The following is a 21,669-nucleotide window of genomic DNA, read 5'->3' as shown; positions in this document are numbered from 1 at the left end:
GTTATAGCAGTCTCCTCAAATACAAAATAAAGAACCCTAGGCAAAATTATTACTCATTAGCACTCTTTGGACTCCTCTTTCACTTACTGTTGCATTCACAGTAGTTATTAGAAACATTCTCCTGGGACCAGCAGTTAGCGTAATGGCTATGTCGCTGAACTCCCATGTAGTCGATGTGGTTCAAGTGCTGGACCTGGTGGCTTAAATTCACGCCGTGCGTGTGGAAGTGTGTGCCCAAGATCTCAAGAGGAGAATGGAGAAGGGATTGCAGCATGGTCATCCCCCTTAGGGGGTGATTTCTCGCTTTCTGTCTCTCTCCGTCTCCCTCTGTCTCTCTGGTGAGCGCATGCGCCCTATAGCAAAAACCTCTCAAAAAAAAAAAAAAAGAAAAGAAAAATTTTCCTGATGTATAAATAACAGGTGGCAGGCTGCATTTTAGCTGAGTGGAGTGGTTTCAAGCTGCACTCCTAACCTATCATTATGCTCTGGTTGCACAACTACATCTTCGGTGCTGGGCTCGCGTCGTACCTGGTGGTTGCCTAAATCATCGCGTTATAAGCATTGGTGCCAACCTAAAATGATGACATCTTTTGTGGCTGCCAAGTCATAGTTTGACAAAAATATTTCGAAGCTCTTTAATAAACATGTTTTGGAATTTTTGTTTTCTGCAGCTGAAAATGACCTTGAGCTGTTTTACAGATCCAGTGCTAGATGCTGACAGAACCACCGTATGACACAAGGAATAAAAAACAAACAAACAACTCCAAACAATGTTCTAATGAAAAGAGATCTCAAGGGTACTGAGAAATAAAATGTAGGCACTTCTGCTTCAGGAGGTTTCCCCGTCTTGATCACAGATGGCTTTTCCAAGCCATGTTCTTTCATGACTAGAAATTCTCTCATGGTACAAACCATCAAGGTCACTGGAAACCTTGTTCTCACAAACACCCTTTTGGTGCATTCATCTGTCTTCCTAAAATAGTCTCCACTGACAGCAAAGACCATCTTCCTTCCACTGCTGAGAGCAGCCAGAGCAGCCCCTGCCCCAGCAGAGGACTTAACGTGACTCCAGGATCTTCCCTCAGGCGAGGCCACTTGCACTACAAGACCCAGTTATCCACCAACTACCTACGGAGGAGTGAAAAGTGCAATTTTTCTCCTGGAAACGGTTAACATGTCTGCCTCTTGCTGTCTAGTTCCTTATCGTGAGTGTAATTCAACAAACTGTATAGCCTTTAAAACATTCTAAAGCTACTAGGCTACTGGGACTTTTTTTAATGACTACTTAAACAGTTTGCATTTTTTTCTTTTCTTTTTTTTTCTTTCCTTTTTTTTCTTTCTTTTTTTCTTTTCTTTTCTTTTTTTTTTTTTTTTGAGAAAACCTGTGCTAAAAAGGCACTAGATAAAATTAATTTCCTCACTCTTGTAAGTAGCAATTACACACTGTGTTAGATTCTGTACTTTAACAGAGGTGACACACATCTGAATAAAACATCTGAATTATTCAGGCTCATTGATTTTCATTTAAAAAACAAACTCCAAGTCAAAGGACAAACAGGCTGCACCACGAACACCAGCCTGGCCACAGGGGCAGCCCTGGCTCAGCTGAGGCCCTTGGCCTGGAGGAGCCCTGCGAGGGTGGGCAGTGCAGTGGCCTGGCCCCGGAGGGCTCACTGGCAGCAGCTGTGGGAGCCCAGCCTCCTGGAGACCTGAGTGAACGAGACGAAGGTGAAGTTCTCACAGTTTTCCAGTTTGACCTTCTTGGCTAAGTTTGGGACAATTCCCCGAAGGGAGCGCAGCCCCATCCGCTGCTCCTCGTACCACACGCTGCCCACGTCTGTGGCCTCCTTCCGGGCAGTCAGGTAGAAGGGGGACTTGGCCTCCATCTGGGTGGGTGGCCGGTGGATGTACATGTACTTGTAGAGGAGGCAGTACGGGCACTGTTTGTGGCCCCTGGAGTGCTCATGGTAGATCTTCCCGTGGCACACTCTGGTCGATCCGCTCCGACTCTCCCGCTTGACGCTGTCTGTCCGTGCAAAGTAGGGCTGGTTCTGCGGGTCTTTGAGCAGCTCGATGTCACCATACATCAGATCCGCATGCTCCTGCAGTGTCCGCATGTTCAGGTACTGGCTGTTGTACTTGACCACGGTGGACAGGAGAGTGATAGGGCTGTCATCACCCAGACACCCCGCCTGCCACATCTCCTCCTCATCAGAAAGGGAGAAGTAGACGATGTTGCGAGAGCGGGCGCCCGACATCCCTGCCTTACTCAGCACCCACAGCTTCTCCTTGAGTTTCTTGGTGGAAGAGCTGAAGGTGCTGCTGGTGATGGAGAAACCCACACCTGCATTCTTCAGGATGCGGTCCAGGCCTCGGCGGATGGCATGGAGCGAGGTGGCCAGGAAGTCTGAGCCGTCACTCTTCTTAACGGTGACATAAAAGTTCTCAAGCAGCTCGTTCAACTTTACTGCAGGGATCTTGAATGAGACAAACACTGAGGTTATACATTTGAAGACACCTAAAGAGCCAGACCCCTCCTTCCTTCTCCTAATGCACACCTGGGGCCATTCTGTGGACAAGACATTGTGCACCCTCTAGAGAGCTGACCCCTGAGCATGATATAGTGGAAAGAACAGTGAATGTCAACCTAGAAGATCTCGGCTCCGTACTTAGCTCCACCTAACCTCTTTAAACTTCAGTTTTTCCATCGGCAAATATGAAGTAATAATCAAAAGATTGTTGTAATGCTTAAAGTACTGGATCATGAAAGGGTTTGCAAATGGTTATGCACCTCAGGGACCAGCAGTTAGCATAATGGCTATGTCGCTGGACTCTCATGTAGTCGACCGCGGTTCGAGTCCCGGACCTGGTGGCTTAAACTCCCACCGGGCGTGTGTGCCCAAGATCCCGAGAGGAGAATGGAGGAGAAGGGATTGTGGCGTGGCCATCCCCCCTGGGGGGTGATTTCTCACTTTCTCTCTCTCTGTCTCTCTCTGTCTTTCTGGTGAGTGCACGTGCCCTATAGCAAAAACCCCTCCAAAAAAATATAAAACTCTAGGCAAGCTAATTGTGGAGAAAATCACTTGCCAGAGTTATTAAAAACAATGGTTATGCACCTATCCCCACACATGCATATACAAACACACATATACAGACACACATGTGTGTGTCTACAAACATGTGTGACAAAGGTTACATATATATGTGCACATAAGCATTTATTATTATTATTATTGGCCTTTTGTAACTTTAATTATTTTTTTTCTGGAAGGTCTTTTCTTTCCTGCTTGCAAATCATTCATTTCCCTTCCCTTCAATAAAATTCAACCATCCTCTCTGACAGCTTCTTGTGCTAAACTTGAATTCTGAATCACTCCCACGTCGATTTCCTTGATACCTGCATATACCATTTGTTCTTGATATTCCTAAACTTGGAGCTGCAGGGAAAGGTGACAGACATGCCCGTTTTGCATAGGAAGTTAATGCTTCTTATTTTTCACTTGAATTTGTGTGAATAGGTCCTAAAATCTCTGGATTAATAATCAGTATCTATTAAAAAGGTATGAAAAACCGAATAACTGTACTGACAGAGTGAATTCCTTGTCTGAGTTAGGCAGAAAGAGAAGGAAGACTGACTGGTAAGACAGCTCTATTTTCAAATAAACTTCATAGAGCAGACAGTCCCTTTTTTTTTTTTTTTTTTTTGAGAGGTTTTTGCTATAGGGTGTGTGTGCTTGCCAGAAAGACAGAGACGAATAGAGAGACAGAAAGCAAGAACCCCCCTGCCAGGGGGGTGGGGGGGGATGGCCACGCCGCAATCCCTTCTCCTCCATTCTCCTCTCGGGATCTTGCGCATGCATGCATACGCACCCAGCATGAGTTTAAGCCACTGGGTCCAGGACTCGAATCGCGGTGGACTACATGGGAGTTCAGTTACATAGCCATTCTGCTAACTGCTGGGCCCAGAGCAGATAGAACTTTATAGTCTAGTCAGGCTGCATACACATTCCAAGGCAAAAAAGAAAGCCTCAAAAACATGTTCTTGGTAACAGCAGATGGCACAGTGGTTAAGGTGCTGGACTCCACATGGCCAATCACAGTTCAAGTCCTAGAACTAGAAGTTTAAAAATCACGCTGAGGGGCCAGTAGGTGGTGTCGTGGTTGAGGGCATTGAACTCCCACACTGCTGACCATGGTTCGAGTCCTGGACCTAGTGGCTTGCTTTCTCACTTTCCCCCTCTCTCTCTATCTTGCTCTCTTGCTCTGTCCCTCTCTGGTCAAAATTAAAATTAAAAGGGAAATAAATACATAAATAAATACAGTTAAATAAAATAATATTTTTTAAAAAATCACTCTGGTGCATATGCATGCATGCCCAAAATCCCAGGAGGAGAACAGAAGACAAGGGATTGTCTTCTATTACGGCATGGCCGTAATCCCTTGTCAGGTGATTTCTTGCTTTCGTTCTCACAGTCTCTTTCTCTCTCCAGCAAGTGCACATGCTCTATGGCAAAAACCTTTAAAGAAATATTCTTATTAACTAGAGACTGTACAGGTAGCATTTATCCCTCTAAAAGTCCTTGAATCAGAGAAAATAAAAGCTGAATTACAGATTAAAAAAATTAAGCAAAATTAAAATATAACTTGTCAAAATATGATATTGTTAGATATACCCCAATTAGATCATAGTCTTGAATGACTGTTAGAAAACTTCATTAATAAGCAAACTGATTATTCAACTCAAAAACCTAGAAAAAGTAAATGAAATCCATAATCAGTAAACTGATCAAAATTAAAATGTAAATTAATGAACTAGAAAAGATACAAATTGGAATAGATTTAAAAAAATAGTGAAAATATGTAATATTTGAAAAGACCTGAGACCAGCAGATGGTATAATGGTTATGTTGTTGGATTCCCACATAGTCAACCATGGTTCGGGTCCTGGACCCAGTGGCTTAAAACTCACACTGGGCGCATGTGCATGTGTGCTCAAAATCCTGAGAGGAGAATGGAGGAGAAGGGATTGCGGCATGGCTATCTCCCTGGGGGTGATTTCTCACTTTCTGTCTCTCTGTCTCTCCAGTGAGCATATACGCCCTATAGCAAAAATCTCTCAAAACAAGAAAGAAAAAGGAAAAGAAAAAGAAAAGACCTATAAAGTTGGCAAACTTCTAGTAGGTCTGAAAGAGATAAGAGGAAAGGAAGTAGACACTGAAATAGTATCAGGAATGAGATTATAACTATAGTGAACAAAGAGAATAAATATGAAAGAATATCATAATTTAGGAGTATTAATGTAATCCGGACAATTTTCTAGCAAAATACAAATTACCAAAACTGGTTCAGTAGGAAGTAAGAGACAGGAATGAATGCCAGGATAGCTCCAAATGAGACGGAAATGATTCTCAAAGATATACATCACTCCTAAAGAAATGACTTCATGCAGAAATCCGGCTATTCTTTACATTTAAGCAGTTTCAGAGCATAGGGAAAAGAAAGGTTCTTCTTTTTTTTTTTTTTTTCTACCACAAATATGAGTAATATTACACCAAAAAGCAAAGTATATAAATATAAACGTAAACTTCTCTAAGTAAAATAGCAGCAATTTTCACTTGGTTAAGTAAAATATGTGCATGCTAATACCATGCAAAGCGGAGGCATGGCTCTGATACGTACAAGTTCCAGCTAACACGGTACCTCGTGAAATACGGACTGACCATATTATCAGATCATTCAAGGCTATAGTACACCAGTACCTCGGGAAGAGGGCATGCGTGTCTGGCAGCAGTTCTGTGGCACAGCGATCGAGTGCTGTGCATGGACGGCCAGGTCCCATGTGGTTCAAGCGCTGGACCCAGTGGCTTGGGACACACCTATGTGTTTGTGTGTGCCCAGGGTCCTGATGGGATGGGAATGGGGGACGGGAGATTGTGGCACGGTTGTACCCCACTGGAAGGTGCTTTCTTTTTCTTTTTCTTTTTTTTTAAGAGATTTTTGCTATAGGGCGCGTGTGCTCGCCAGACAGACAGAGATAGAGACAGAAAACGAGAAATCACCCCCCAGGGGGGATGGCCACACCACAATCCCTTCTCCTCCATTCCCCTCTTGGGATCTTGGGGACGCATGCACATGTGCCTGGCGTGAATTTAAGCCACCAGGTCTGGGACATGAACCATGGTTGACTACATGGGAGTCCAGCGACACAGCCATTATGCTAACTGCTGGTCCCTGGAAGGTGCTTTCTTTCTCTCTCTCTGGTGAGACACATATACTCTGGCAATTAAAAAAAAAAAAAAGATTCCACAGAGTCGACAAACAGCTCTAGTCTCAGGCTTGGTGGCTTGAAGGACACACTGGGTGTACGTACATACCCAAAATCGTGACGGGATGGAGACCTGGAGAAGGGATTGTAGTATAACCATGCCCCATTGGGAGGTGCGTTCTTTCTCTCTTTGTCTCTCTCTCTCTCTGCTAGAGCACTTGGTCTCCAGCAATTAAAAAAAAATTAATCATAAAGAGTTTACCCAAAATATAAGAACAGCTTTTTTACGCAACAGCAATAACCGGTTAAAGTACCTTCCCAACAACCATGACACTCAAACACAGCTGGCTTTGGACTTTGCAACTTCCTACTCGCAAATGCTAACCTCTTCTTATATTAGTTGAGACTCCTTTGGTTACAAAAGGCAGACCAAATTTGAACAAGTCTAGGAAAAGAGGGGTATCAGAATTCGTGAACTCCAAGGCCCTCGGGACTCTAGCTCACCTCTTTGCTTTTCTGAGCAGATTAGCTTCTTTTTAAATTGATTTTATTTTTTGAAATTTGCCAAATGACGCATGTGCTTGCCAGCAGAGACAGACACAGAGAGAGGGAAAGGGTAAAGCACCCCCGCAGTGGGGTGTGGTTATGCTGCTACTCTCTTCATTTCTCCATTCTTTCAGGATGTGGGGCATGCATGCACAAGGGCCCTGTGCATTTTTTCAAGCGGCAGGGTCCTAGATTTGAACTGTGCCATCAGCCATGTGGGATCGAACTCCCTTAATCCTAGGCCACTGGCCAACCAGCAAGTTGCCACCTAGCACTCTTCAAGGCTTACATCTTAAAGCTTCAGGTATTGGCAACAGATTAACTGTCATTTACAGTAGGAACAAGAAAAAAGCCAAAAGAAAGCTTGTGATTGGTGCATTTCTAATCCAAACGACTAACCAAAAGGTGGTCCACTGTACCAACATGATGGCTTCTACAATAACCACGTGGACTGCAGGAAAGGAATTGTTTGAAAATAAAGGATGCTAAGCAGAAAATCTTATTTTTCGCTTTAGTATTTTAAACAAACAACAAAAAAAGAAACAAAGCAAAACAAAAAGCCTCTGAGAGCTTCCAATTGCCCTTAGGATAAATTTTGAACTGTTTATCTTGTAACATAGCTTTATAATCTGCTTCCACCATGTGGTAGAATGTTTGCAAAAACACTACAATGATTTCTTTTCCTGGACACACACCCCTTGGTAATGTGATTTTGCTGTTCCACTCACCAGAGATAGAATCTACTTTACTATTCTTTGAATCTAGACTTGCCATGTATGTGTGTTTCAAGAATTATCTTATTTAATTTTATTTATTATTATTATTATTTTTTTTTTGGAGAGATTTTCGCTATAGGGCGCGTGCGCTTGCCAGACAGAGAGAGAGAGACATAGAGACAGAAAGTGAGAAATCGCCCCCCAGGGGGGATGGTCACGCCGCAATCCCTTCTCCTCCATTCTCCTCTCGGGATCTTGGGCATGCACGCACATGCGCCCGGTGTGAGTTTTAAGCCATCGGGTCCGGGACGCAAACCGCGGTCGACTACGTGGGAGTCCAGCGACATAGCCATTACGCTAACTGCTGGTTCCCTATTATTATTATTTTTTTAATTTGACCAGAGAGAGAGAGAGAGAAAGTGAGAAAGCAAGCCACCAAGTCTGGGACTCGAACCATGGCCAGCCATGTGGGAGTCCAGCACCTAAACCACCATGCCATTCATGTATCTTATTTTGACCAACAGAATATGGCAAAAGGGACGATGTGTGAATTCCAAGCCTAGACCTTAAGGAGTTCTGCTGTTGTCTGCTTTCACTTACAGGTTCTTACTGCTCTTGGCATACAGCATTGCCATGTGAAGAAGTCCAACCAGAACATGGGAATATGTGGGCCAGCTGTCTTCTTTTTTTTTTTTTTGAGAGGTTTTTGCTATAGGGTGCATGTGCTCACCCGGAAGACAGAGACAGACAGAGAGACAGAAAGTGAGAAATCACCCCCCAGGGGGATGGCCACACTGCAATCCCTTCTCTTCCATTCTCTTCTCAGGGCATTGGGCACGCACGCAGTGTGAGTTTAAGCCACCAGATCCGGGACTTGAACCACGGTCGACTACATAGGAGTCCAGCAACATAGCTATTATGCCAACTGATGGTCCCAAGGGCCAGCTGTCTTCTATCTAACATCCAGATGACTGTACCTACATGAGCACGGTAAGTGAGACCTGCAGAGAAAATATTCTGATGAGCTTAGGCCAAAATGCTAGTTCATTAAACCATACATTAATTCTACCTTTTCCACAAATATTTTGAAGTTTCCTTATATTTATATGTATATCTAAAAGAGGACTGAAAGCTCCCTGCTGGCAATTATATCTCATTTGTGAGATATAATTCTTTAATATATACCAGAAGGCCTAAAATATATAACTGGCATCCAGTGAAGTGATACACATGGGTTAAATCAATGAATGAATCTTGGTGTCAGGACCAAGCTGACTCAGGATACGGAACATTTTTCTTGATTTACACAGGATATCACAAATTTCTAAGTAAAATTTGAATAAAAATTAAAAAGTAAAATTAAATAAAATAGCAAAAACAATTCTTTGTACAGTATTGAGTCACAAAATTTACATTGTTTACATATAAGATATAATTCTTATGGATCATACTGGCTGCTTTCATAGTTTTCTCAGACTATTTTGGTTGGTAATTATTCCTCCAGGTTACCAAGTTCTTTAATCTTTTATGAATTTATTGCAAGAAAAATACATTCCTTCTCCCACATGGCTGACCACGGTTCAGGTCCTGGACCAAGTGGCTTGCTTTCTCATTTCTTCTCTCTCTCTCTCTCTCTAGTCAAATTAAAACAAGTGAATGAATAAATAAAAGAAATAATTAAAAAAAAAAAAGAACCACCATGGATTATAAATGCTGCTACCTTGATGTAAAAATGACCAAAGAGAATGAAATCTTGGTCATGAGGGTGATGACCCCAGGTGAGAAAGAATAAAATAAGAAAAACCTGACCTTTTTTGACTAATTCCAAAGTTCTAGAATTGCATATTAATCGTCGACACTTGAAAGATGCAGGTTATAATACAAGAGATAGCTTTTTAGGGAATGAATCAAACTTCTCTTTGTGAGAAGGGGATGAAAAAAGTAAAGAAAGTATTTATGATAAGCATGTAGTCTTTTTTTTTTTTTTTAAGGATGATTATTTATTTATTTATTTATTTTTCATTCTGACCAGAGAGAGACAGAGTAAAAGAGAAAGCAAGAGAGAGGGAGAGAAAGTGAGAAAGCAAGCTGCCACGTCTGGAACTCGAACTGTAGTTGGCCATGTGGAAATCCAGTGCCCTTAACCACCAAGCCACCTGCTGGCCCTTGCATGTAGTCTTATAGAAACACAAATGAATCTTGAAGTAAACACTGCTGACAAGAAAAATGACTTCATTTTTGCACTTACTCAGAAAAATATGTATTGAACTTCAAGATGCTCTGTTTTCTAATGAGCAAATACAAGGATCATATAAGTTACCACGATTGCAACCTGGAGGGAAATGAATCACTGAGCGGTAGGTCACCCTTCTGATAGCCTGCAGTGAAAAATACTATGTGGAACACACAGTGAACGTAAGGAAAGACTGACAGTGAACACTGTACTTAATGCTTTTCCAGTCCAAGTTTCCATCTGGTATCATTTGCTTCTGCTTGAAGAAGGTATTTATTGTTACATTTATTTAACACTTATTGTTGTGTAGGTCTTTGGTGATGAATTCTCTCAACTTTAGTTTGGCTGAAAAGATCTTTATTTCCTTTCATTTTCATTTCCTCTGAGTATAAAATTCTAGCTTGAATATTTGTTTTGTTTGGTTCTTTTTTTAAAAAATAATTATTTCATTTAATTTTATTCATTGTCATCATTTTATTGTATCTTTTTGAAGCCGACTAGAGAGAGACAGAAAGAAAAAAGGAAAGTGGGAAATCAAGCTGCCAGGTTCTGGATTCAAACTGCAGTCAGCCATGTGGGAGTCCAGCTGTCCTAATCACCATGCCAGGCCGGCCCCTCATTTTGTTCTTTAAAAGATGTTATTCCACCATCAGGACCAGCAGATGGCGGAATGGCTACATCACTAGCCACCCATGTAGTCAACTCTGGTTCGAGTCCTGGACCCAGTGGCTTAAACTCACGCCAGGCGTGTGTGTGTGTGTGCATGCATGCTCAAGATCCCAAGAGGTGAATGGAGGAGAAGGGATTGCGGCGTGACCATCCCCCCTGGGGGGTGATTTCTCGATTTCTGTCTCTATGTTTCTCTCTGTCTGTCTGGCGAGCGCATGCGCCCTACAGTGAAAATCTCTCCCCCCCCAAAAAAAAAAGAAAAAAAAAAAAAAAATGTTATTCCACCATTTCTGACTTACGTAATTTTTTTTTTTTGGGGGGGGAGAGATTTTCACTGTAGGGCGCATGCGCTCGCCAGACAGACAGAGAGAAACATAGAGACAGAAATCGAGAAATCACCCCCCAGGGGGGATGGTCACGCCGCAATCCCTTCTCCTCCATTCTCCTCTCGGGATCTTGGGCACGCACGCACACACGCCCGGTGTGAGTTTTAAGCCACCAGGTTCGGGACACGAACCGCGGTCGACTACGTGGGAGTCCAGTGACATAGCCATTACGCTAACTGCTGGTTCCCCACTTACGTAATTTTTTTTAAAAAGGTTTTTGCCATAGGCTGTATGCATTTGTCAGAGACAGACAGTAAGAGGTAACGTGAAAAATCACCTGGAGGGGGGATGGCTACACTACAATCCCTTTTCCTCTATTCCCCTCCTGGGATTTTTGGCTATGCATGCACATATACGCAGTGCAATCCTCAAGCTGCCAGATCAAGAACTCGCACCTTGGTTGGCCATGTTGGAAGTCCAGTGCCCCAACCACCATACTACCTACAGGCCCTGCTTGCATAATTTCTAAAGAGAAGTTATTTTTTTTTCCTTCTTCTTCTCTTTCGTGCATCAATTTTTATAAAGTATTCCATTTCATCATATTGCTTTTGTTTAAAAAGTCAACAATCTTTTTTTAAAGATTTATTTAATTTTATTTATCATTATTCTTTTAAAAATGTTGCTATAGGGCACACACACTCACCAGAGAGAGACAGAGAGAAAGTGAAAAATCAAGGTGTCAGGTCTGGGACTCTGTGGTTGGCACGTGGGAATCCAGCACCTCAACCACTGTGCTACCTGCTGACCCCAAAAGTCAGTGATCTTTGGAAGAAAATTAATTTCTTTTAAGAATTATTTTATTTAACTTAATTAATTAATTAATTTTAGTTTGACCAGAGAAAGACAGAATGAAAGGGAGAGCAAGAGAAAGTGAGAAAGCAAGTTGTCAGGTCTGGGACTTGAACCATGGTTGGCCTTGTGGAAGTCCAGCGCCCTTAACTGCCATGCCACCTACTGGCCCCGAAAGAGAACTAATTTTAAAAATATATTTACCAATGTTCTTCATTTCTTTATTTAGATCTGTGTTTCCATGTGGTATTATTTTTCTTTTGGCAGAAGGACTTCCTTTAACATTTCCCAACTACTGATGATAAATCCCTTCATTTCTGAATGCCTGGAAAGTCTTTATTTCATCTTTACTTCTGAAAAAAGCTTACTGGGGGTTGTGAAACAATTTTATTTTTCTTTTAGTAATTTAAAGAAATTGTTCCATTGTCTATTCATGTGCATTGCTTCTGATGAGAAATCAGTCAACCTTATCTATGTTCCTCTGCATATAACATGTCTTTTTTTCTCTAGCTGTTTTTTTAAAACCATCTTTTAAAAAAAATGTTACTTATTTAATTTTATTTATTATTATTATCATTATTATTATTACTACTACTACTACTTAATTTGACCACAGAGAGAGAGAAGGAAAGTCAGAAAGCAAGCTGCCAGATCCAGGAATCAAACCGGAGTTTGCCATGTGGAAGTCCAGAGCCTTAACCACCATGCCTCCCGCCGGCCCCTCTCTAGCTGCTTTTATGTTTTCTCTTTATCACTGGATTTCACCAATTTGATTACAATGTGCATATGTATAGTTTTCTTTATTTCTTTTGTGGTGTTCAATGAGCTTGTTGAATTGGTGGGTTTACAGTTTTGATGGAATTTGGGGAAATTGTAGCTATTATTATTCAAATATTTCTCCTTTCCCCCCTCCTTCCTTTTCTCTTTCCTTTCAGAGATTCCAATTACATTGTCCTACACATCACTAGTGTTCTGAACAGATTTTTAAAATTTTTCTTTTCTTTCTGTGTCTCATACATCTTCTTTCTGTGTTGCACAGTTACTTACCATTGCTGTATATTCAAGCTCACATACTTCCTTCTTGAATGTGTACTATGCCTAACCAGTTTATTCTTTACCACACATTATAGTTTGGCTCTACAAGTTCATTTGAGTATTTTAAACAAATATCTTCTACATTTCTATTTAAAATTTTAAACTTATTAAATAAAGTTGTAATGATTGTTTTAATGTCCAAATCTTCACGTGTGCTTGCCAGAGAGACAGAGAGACAGAAAGTGAGAAATCATCCCCCAAGGCGGATGGCCACGCCGCAATCCCTTCTCCTCCATTCTCCTCTCAGGATCCGGGGCGTGCACGCACATGAGCCTGGCGTGAGTTTAAGCCAACGAGTCCGGGAATCGAACCGCAGTCGACTACATGGGAGTCCACCAACATAGCCACTACGCTAACTGCTGGTCCCACTCTGTTTATGTTTTATTTTATTGAAGTTGACCTGAGAGAGACAGAGAGAGAAGGAAAGTGAGAAAGCAACTTGCTAGGTCTGGGACTCAAACCACAGTCAGTCATGTGAGAATCCAACCACCTTAACCACCACACCACCTGCCAGCCCCAATGTCCATATCTTCTTTTTTTAAAAATTATTTAATTTTCTTTATTCATTCATTTTAATTTAACCAGAGAGAGAGAGAGAGAAGCAAAGTGGAAAAGCAAGCCACCAGGCCTAGGACTGGAACCATGGTGGGCCATGTGGGAATGTCCAGTACCTTAACTACCGTACCACCTGCTGGCCCCCTTCTAACTCTATAATCTCTATCAGTTTTGGGTTGGTTTTGATTGACTGGTTGGTTCTTTTTTTTTTCCTCTAAGGCATATATGCTCACTGGAGAGAGACAAGAAAAAGAGATAGAGAGTAAAAGTGAGAAATCCCTTCCGGGGGGATAGCCATGCTGCAGTCCCCTTTTCTCCACTGAGTTTTGGGCATGTACATGTGTACCCAGCATGTTTTTTAAGCCAGAAGGCTCAGAACTGAAACCATGCAGTTGTCCATGTGGGATCTAGCTGCCTTAACCTCCATGTTACCTGCTGGTCCCAAATGATTCATTTTTTAAAAAATGATTTTGTTTAACTTTATTTATTTATTTAAATTTGACTAGAGAGGGACAGAGTGAGAGCGAAAGAGAGAGGGAAAGTGAGAAAGCAAGCCACCAGGTCCGGGACTCAAACCATGGTTGGCCAGGTGGGAGTCCAGCACCCTTAACCACCATACTACCTGCTGGCCCCAAAATGATTCATTTTTTAAAAAAAATTATTTTATTTATTTATGTATTTATTATTTCACATGAGTTTTTGCCAGAGAGAGAAGGAGAGTGAGAAAGCAAGCCACCAGGTCCGGGACTCAAACCATGGTTGGCCAGGTGGGAGTCCAGCACCCTTAACCACCATACTACCTGCTGGCCCCAAAATGATTCATTTTTTAAAAAAATTATTTATTTAATTCCATCAGGTTTTTAAAATAATTATCTTGTATTTAACTTTATTTATTTATTTATTTGTTATAATTTGACCAGTGAGAGAGTGAGAGAGAGAGAGAAAGCAAGAAAGTAAGCTGTCAGGTCCGGGACTTGAACTGTGGTCGGCCATATGGGAGTCCAGCATTTTTAACCACCACACCACCTGCTGGCCCCTAATTCCATTTGTTATTATTATTATTATTATTATTATTAATTTGATTAAAGAGAGAGAAAGGGAAAGCAAGAAAGCAAGCCACCAGGTCTAAGACTGGTTGGCCATGGGGAAATTCAGTGCATTTAACCATCAGGCCACCTGCGGGCTCCCAAAATGATTTATTTTTTAATGGATATATTCTTGCTTCTTTAATGATTTTTTTTAAAAAAGAACTATTTATTTAATTTATTATTATCATATTTTAATTTGACCACAGCGAGAGAGAGAGGGAAAGTGACAAAGTAAGTCCGCAGGTCCAGAACTTGAACTGGTGGGCCATGTAGGAGTCCAGCACCTTAACCACCACCACCATGCCACCTGCTGGCCCCAATAATAGTTTTTGTTTAGGTGCCAGACATTTTGAATTTTATTTCTTGGGTTCTAGATATTTCTATGTTCCTATGTGTGTATATATATATATACTTTTTTTTTAAGAGATTTTTGCCATTAGGCGCATATGCTCTCCAGAGAGACAGATAGAAAGCAAGAAAAGATGACCATGCCACAATCTCTTCTCTATTATCCTCTCAGAATCTGGGGCACACAGGCACACGTGCCTGGTGTGCATTTTTTTTTTTTTAAGAATGATCTTATTTAACTTTATTATTTATTTAATTTGACCAGAGAGGGAGAGAGAGAGATAAAGTGAGAATGAAAGCAAGCTGCTAGGTCTAGGACTTGAACCACAGTCAGCCATGTGAGAGTCCAGTGCCCTTAACCACCACTCCACCTACTGGCCCCCAAGTTGTTTTTTTTTTTTAAGTTATTATTTATTTAACTTTATTTATTTATTTATTTTAATTTGACCAGAGAGGGACAGAGCAAGAGCAAGAGCAAGAGTGAAAGCGAGAGAGAGAGAGAGAGAAAGAAAGAGAGAGAGAGAGAAAGTGAAAAAACAAGCCGTCACGTCCGGGACTAGAACCAGGCTCAGCCATGTGGGAGTCCAGTGCCTTTAACTACCATGGCACCTGCCAGCCCCACTTGGTGTGAGTTTTAAGTCACCAGATCTAGGACTCAAACCACAGTCAACATGTGGGAGTTCAGAGGCATAACCGTTATGCCATCTGCTGTTCCCCTTAAACATATTCTTAAACTTTGTTCTGAGACACAATTTCTTGAAAATCACTTGATTCTCTTGACTCTTGGTTTAAGATCTGTTGTATGGCATTAAAACAGTGCTCAATCTTGGCCCAATTATTCCTGACACCTGATGTAAGACTGTTCTGAGTACCGTCCCTCATGAATACTAAGATTTTTCCTGTACGGTGAGAGGGAATAGGTGTTCTTTCCAATTCTGTGTGAATGCCAGGTATCTGCCTCTAATCCTTGAAGGCAGTGCTTTATCAGCCTCAGGCAGCTTCTCTGCACACATACAGTGATCAGTACCCAGCTGAGTATTTGAGGGGAACTAACTTCCGATCTCTCGGGTGCACTTTCTGTGTAACTCTCTGCTTTTGAGTATGCTGTCATAACAGCTCTAGCCACTTTGGTCTCTCTCTAGACACTCAGCTCCACTTTTTTAATTTGACAAGTGTGTTGGGCTTTGCTTGTTATACAGTGACTAGCAAAACTCTGTTTTATATCTTGCATCTGTGTTTTTGGCTGCTTCAAGCATGAGGGTAAATCTGCCCCTCCAAATTGACTGGGAATGAAAAGTAACTGATTTTTTTCCTGGGTATGGGTCACAGACTCCCATACTTAGCAATAGTTTATTGGAGTTCTAAAATTTACATTGTTGAATTCTGGATTTTGTTATTATCACTTTCAATTAAACGCTGAAATTTCTCTCTAGCCTGCTTATGCCCTCTGTCTCCCCGAACTCTGATCTCTGTCTTCCCTCAACTCAACACGATAGCCAGATTGTCACATCCTCTGATGCTTGCTGTGTCTGAAAAGATTGGTTTCATAGACTGTGTCTTGTTTTCTAGCTGTTAAAGAGGAGGACAATTCTAGATCCTTCTATTCCCTTGTGGCCAGAAATGAAAATTTCAATTTATTTTCAAATCTGCTAGAGCATTTTTAGTTAATATGTCTTGTCTTCTTCCCTTCTTCTTTAATAATGTTATCAACTGATGTCCTCAGGGAGACTTGCTTTTCAAATGTGCTCACTGCTCCAGTTTAACCTTCTACCTCTTGCCTGTTTTTGGCCCCGTGGGTGTTTCCCAGCGGCTTATTTTTCTGGCTCTTTTTATTACTATAAAAATGTCTTTCATATTCAGTCTATAATCTACTTCTTAAAGTTTTTCCTAAATCTACTGTCTTTTAATTTCCCTTTTCAGTTTTTGCTACAGGACAGATGTTCTCGCCAGAAAGAGGTTGGGGTTGGGGAGAAATCACTCCCCAGGGGGGAATGGCCATACCACAATCCCTTTTCCTCCTGTGTCGTCTCAGGATTTTGAACACACATGTATGCACATGTGCCCAGCATGATTTTCAAGCTGCTGGGTCCGAGACTGGACCACAAGCTAGCCATGTGGAATCCAGTATGGTAACCTCCATGCCACTTGCTGGCCCTATTGTCTGTTATTTATACTTATCTTTTTAGTTTTTAAGAATTCTTTATTAATTTAATTTCATTTGTTATTATTATATTTTAATCTGACCAGACTTAGAGAGAGAAAAAAGAAAAGCAAGAAAGCAAGCCACCAGGTCTGGGACTCAAACCGTGGTTGGCCACATGGGAGCCCAGTGCCTTACACACCAACCACCTGCTGGCCCCATCTTTAGCTGATTTTCACCTAATAAATAAATAAATAAATAAATTTGAATATCTACATTTTTGGAAGGCTCCCTTAAAAGATTATTAACATAAGCCTTACTAGGAGCAAGGGTTTATGTGATACTAAGCTAGAACCTCTTTTTTTGGGGAGAGGTTTTTACTATAGGGCGTGTGCGCTCGCCAGACAGACAAAGAGAGATGGAGAGACAGAAAGCGAGAAATCACCCCCCAGGGGGGATGGCCACACCGCAATCCCCTCCCCTCCATTCTCCTCTTGGGATCTTGGGCACGCACACACACACAAGCCTGGCGTGAGTTTAAGCCACCGGGTCTGGGACTCGAACCACGGTGGACTATGTGGGAGTCCAGCGACATAGCCATTATGCTAACTGCAGGTCCCTAAGCAAGAATTCATTAGTTCATCTACTTGTGTTCTTCCCTTCTTTAATAATGTCATCAACTGATGCCCTCAGGAGAATCTTGCTTTTCATACGTGCTCACTGCTCATCCTCTACCCCTTGCCTTTATTTTGGTTCCATGGGTGTTTCCCAGCAGAAGGGCCTGTCACAGTAGATATCCAGGATACCATGCCAATCACGCCACCCAAACTCTGAGATCTCAGCAGACCTTGGGTTTCAACTACTACCTTCATTTGCAAGACCTCTAAATCTGTACTTCCAGCTTTAACATTTCCACCTTTTTTTTTTTGGAGAGGTTTTTTCGCTATACGGTGCGTGCGCTCGCCAGAACGAGAGAGATAGAGACAGAAAGCGAGAAATCACCCCCCAGGGGGGATGGCCACGCCGCAATCCCTTCTCCTCCATTCTCTTCTCGGGATCTTGGGCACGCACGCACATGCACCCGGTTTTGTTTTAGGCCACCGGGTCCGGGACGCGAACTGCGGTCGACTACATGGGAATCCAGCGACATAGCCATTACGCTAACTGCTGGTTCCCAACATTTCCACCATTTAAAAAAAAAAGATTTATTTATTTAATTAATTACATTTGTTATACATTATTTTTTTAATTTGACCAGAGAGAGAGAGAGAGAGAGAGAAAGGGAAAGTGAGAAAGCAAGCCGCCAGGTCTGGGGCTTAAACCATGGTTGACCATGTGGGGATCCAGCACCCTTAGCCACCACGCCACCTGCCAGCCCACCACCATTTCTTTTTTGGTCTTATTTCTTCTTACCATGTTTTAAATCTCACATTCCCAGCAGCTTATTGGACATGTCCACTTTGATATCTGATTTAGATTTACTGTATCTAAATCAAAATACAGTATCTTCCTGTTCTATTTCCACATGTACAAGATTTTTTCGTTCTAACAAATCTCCAACATTTAAGGTTGGCAGAGATATTAAGAGCTCATTTTATAAACTGGAAAATGAGGGACCAAGGACATTAAATAACTTTCTCATCATCATTTCTAATTTTTTAAAAATATCACTTATTATGTTCCTATCTGCTCAAAAAACCTTAAGTGGTTTCCCATATGTTAACCCTTAAATGTTTACAGATTTTTTTTTTTTTGAGATTTTTGCTATAGGGCATGTGCGCTAGTCAGAGAGACAGAGACAGAGAGATAGAAAGCAAGAAATCACCCTCCCAGCGGGGATGATCATGCCACAATCCCTTCTCCTCCATTCTCCTCTTGGGATTTCGGGCACGCACACCCACACGCACCCAGCGTAAGGTTTAAACCACTGGGTCCGGGACTTGAATCACAGTCGACTATGTGGGAGTCCAGCGATTTAACTATTATGCCATCTGCTAGTCCCAAGATGCTTACGGGTCCTATAATCAGAGTTTTCTCCCTATTGTAATAGTCCCATTCTTCCCTGCAACAATCTTTTCAAATAGTCTCTCCCTACCAAACATAAATAAAACTTCAGTGCCTTCCCAGCGTCCACACGCAGTTATCTTGCCTTACAGGTCATCGAATTGTTTTTATAGACCACTATACTCAGAGATGAGGCCTCCTCTGTAGGCAAGTGAGCCTACTGCCCCAAATTTTACTAAACCTTACTCACCCTGAAAGACTCCTGTCCTCCCCGACTTCTACTGAAATACCAGCTCTCCCTCTAAACGCAGCTGAAATATCAATCCTCTCTCTAGTCTCACCAAACTGAATTTAATGTATCCATATGAACTTTCCAGGCATTTCTGATCTATAAATTCATAAAACATTGATTAAATCCTGCTTTGTACTATGGGTACTTTTCTTTCTACATTCAGATCTTTCAAAGCTTCCCCAGGCCGAGGGCAACAGCCCTGTGTTCCCTGCAATGCCGGGTACAGCGTTTGGCATGTGGGAGCTCAGTGAAGGTGGCTGAAAGAAGTAAACCCCGAAGTCCCTTACCTTGGTGATGTCCGTGTGATCTTTGAGCCCGTTGGTCAGGCACCAATATCGCCACACGTTCAGAGCGTACCGCGTGGCTTTGGTAGTGTTTGGGCTTACTGCACTGGTACACAGATCATTCAAGTCATCATTAATATTAAATACAGGAAATTTGTTGAGCTTAGTAGAATAAGCTAGAAACAAAAACAATAAGAGCATTAAAATAATTTGCCAGTTTCTTCTTTAGAGAATTACATCCTGGGATCATGATAAATAACAGAGAATTCCTAAACAATAATTTTAAAAATGAAATGTCTTTCAAGTATACCTGTATTAAAATAAACAGAGAACAATATTTCTAGCATGGTATCAATGTAGGAACCTTGCATTTAACCCCAACTGTTTTGGCAAATATACTAACTGATGCGCTAACGCAGTTATTTCAGTACTAGATGGAGAAAATGAACGCTGAAAAACAATGAATATTCCATCTAACATTTTCACTGAAAAAAAAATATAGCATTTCTAGTTTCAACAAAAAGAGGGAAAGACGAAAGGAAGGGATAGAGGGGAGAAGTAGGATTGGGCAGTGAGAGAAAGTCAGAAAAGAGAAAGAAGAAAAGGAAAGTGGGAAAGAAAGGGAAGTAGGAAAAAAAAAATTAAAGAATTATATACATCTTGGGGTCAGCAGGTGGCATGGTGGTTAAGGCGCTGGACTCCCACATGGCCGACTGTGGTTCAAGTCCCAGACCGGATGGCCTTGCTTTCTTACTTTCCCTCTGTGTCTCTTTCTGGTCAAATTTAAAAGTAATAAAATAAAATAATTTAAAAAAGAATTATACATCTTAGCACATGAAGAGCTGTATTATTTTGTAATACATAGTCTCAAATGTCTTGTGCACACCTCAGGAAGCCTTGACTAAATGGTATATTTCTTCTTTAATTTGCCTGAAGGCGCACTCACTGGAGAGAGAGAGGGGGAAAAGAGAGGGAAAAAGGGGGAGAGGGAGGGAGGGAGGGAGGAAGAGAGAGTGAGAAATTGCCCTCCAAAGGGGATGGCCATGTGCAATTCCTTCTCCATTTTCCTCCTGGGATTTCAAGCATGCATGCACATGCATCCGACGTGTTTTCAAATCCCAGGTCCACGATTCGAACCACACAGTAGGCCATGTGGGATCCAGCTGCCCGGACCACCATACCACCTGCTGGCCCAGGTGGCCTTTTTTATACTTTGATCTGGTAAAACTAGGCTTAACTTATTCCAATTGTTCTTTGCAAAAAAGTAGACTACCTCAAAATAAAAACACTGCCAACCTTTTCTTTATCTAACAGTGCCAACTTTCTCTACAGTTTTTCTATTCAAACAATACATACATACATAACTATGATTAAGCTTAATTACAAATTAGGCACTGTAAGAGATTAACAATATAACAATTATAATATACTGTATTAAAACTTAAGAGAATGTGGTCTCTTTAATTACTGTACAGTAGACGTAGTAATCTCAGCACATTTTTTCCCCTTTACTTAGATTGTTCATCTTTTTACTTTAAGGAAGTATTGGGTTGTCAGAAAAGTCATGACATTTAAAAAAAATAATTAGTTTTATTTATTCATTTATTTATTTAAATTTGACTGGAAACACAAGAGAGGAAGATGAGGGGGAGTGAGAAAGCAAGCCACCAGGTCCAGGACTTGAACTGTGGCTGGCTATGTGGGAGTGTCCAGTGCCTTAATCACCACACCACCTGCTGGCCATAACGTATTTTTCTGTGTTTTTCTATGCAAAAATGTATCATGAATTTTCCAATAACCCAATACTTTACTGCCGCTAAAGTATCTGAATTGCCAGTATCATTTCTCCTATACTTTGGGACTTGAAGTAAAACAGGGTTACTTGAACACAAGGACTGTGATACTGTGCAGTCGATCTGATAGCTGAGATGGCTAAGCGACTACACAGCAACCAATGGCACGGAGTGTTCACATCGTAGACATGCTGGTAGAAAAAATGATTCACATCCCAGGCAGGATGGCATGGGATGGTGTAATACTTCATCAGTCTACTCGGAACAGCATTCAATTTAAAACTCATAAATTGTTTATTTCTGGAATTTTCCATTTAATATCTTCAGACTACAGTTGACTGTAGGTAACTGAAATGATGAAACATCGTGGATAAGGGGCTATTATTATAATGTCGAAAGATACATTTGCAAAGACTATCAAAATTAATAGACTAGCAAAGAGAGAAGACAAATTATTACAGCAGGA

General features: G+C 41.5%; 1 protein-coding gene across 3 annotated transcripts in view; it reads right to left on the bottom strand.

Annotated features, from left to right (window-relative positions):
* Window positions 1-349: 349 nt before the first annotated feature.
* The window catches only part of KIAA1958 (KIAA1958 ortholog), an 87,959-nt gene continuing 66,639 nt past the window's right edge, over window positions 350-21,669 (bottom strand). For 2 of the 3 annotated variants that reach the window (XM_014585511.2, XM_006142743.3), the window contains 2 exons: window positions 19,414-19,586; window positions 350-2,477 (listed from right to left, as the gene is read on the bottom strand). In XM_014585511.2, coding sequence (XP_014440997.1) covers window positions 1,671-2,477; window positions 19,414-19,586 — 980 coding nt within the window. In that variant the 3' untranslated portion in view covers window positions 350-1,670. Of the gene's footprint in view, window positions 2,478-8,472; window positions 8,529-19,413; window positions 19,587-21,669 lie in introns of those variants that run through there. The other variant, XM_014585498.1, reaches the window with a different exon arrangement.

This window comes from Tupaia chinensis, unplaced genomic scaffold (assembly GCF_000334495.1).
Source record: "Tupaia chinensis unplaced genomic scaffold, TupChi_1.0 Scaffold000081_1, whole genome shotgun sequence".
NCBI classification, from domain to species: domain Eukaryota; kingdom Metazoa; phylum Chordata; class Mammalia; order Scandentia; family Tupaiidae; genus Tupaia; species Tupaia belangeri.
Note: the sequence above shows the minus strand (reverse complement) of the source record. Positions and strands in the feature narration are given on the sequence as shown.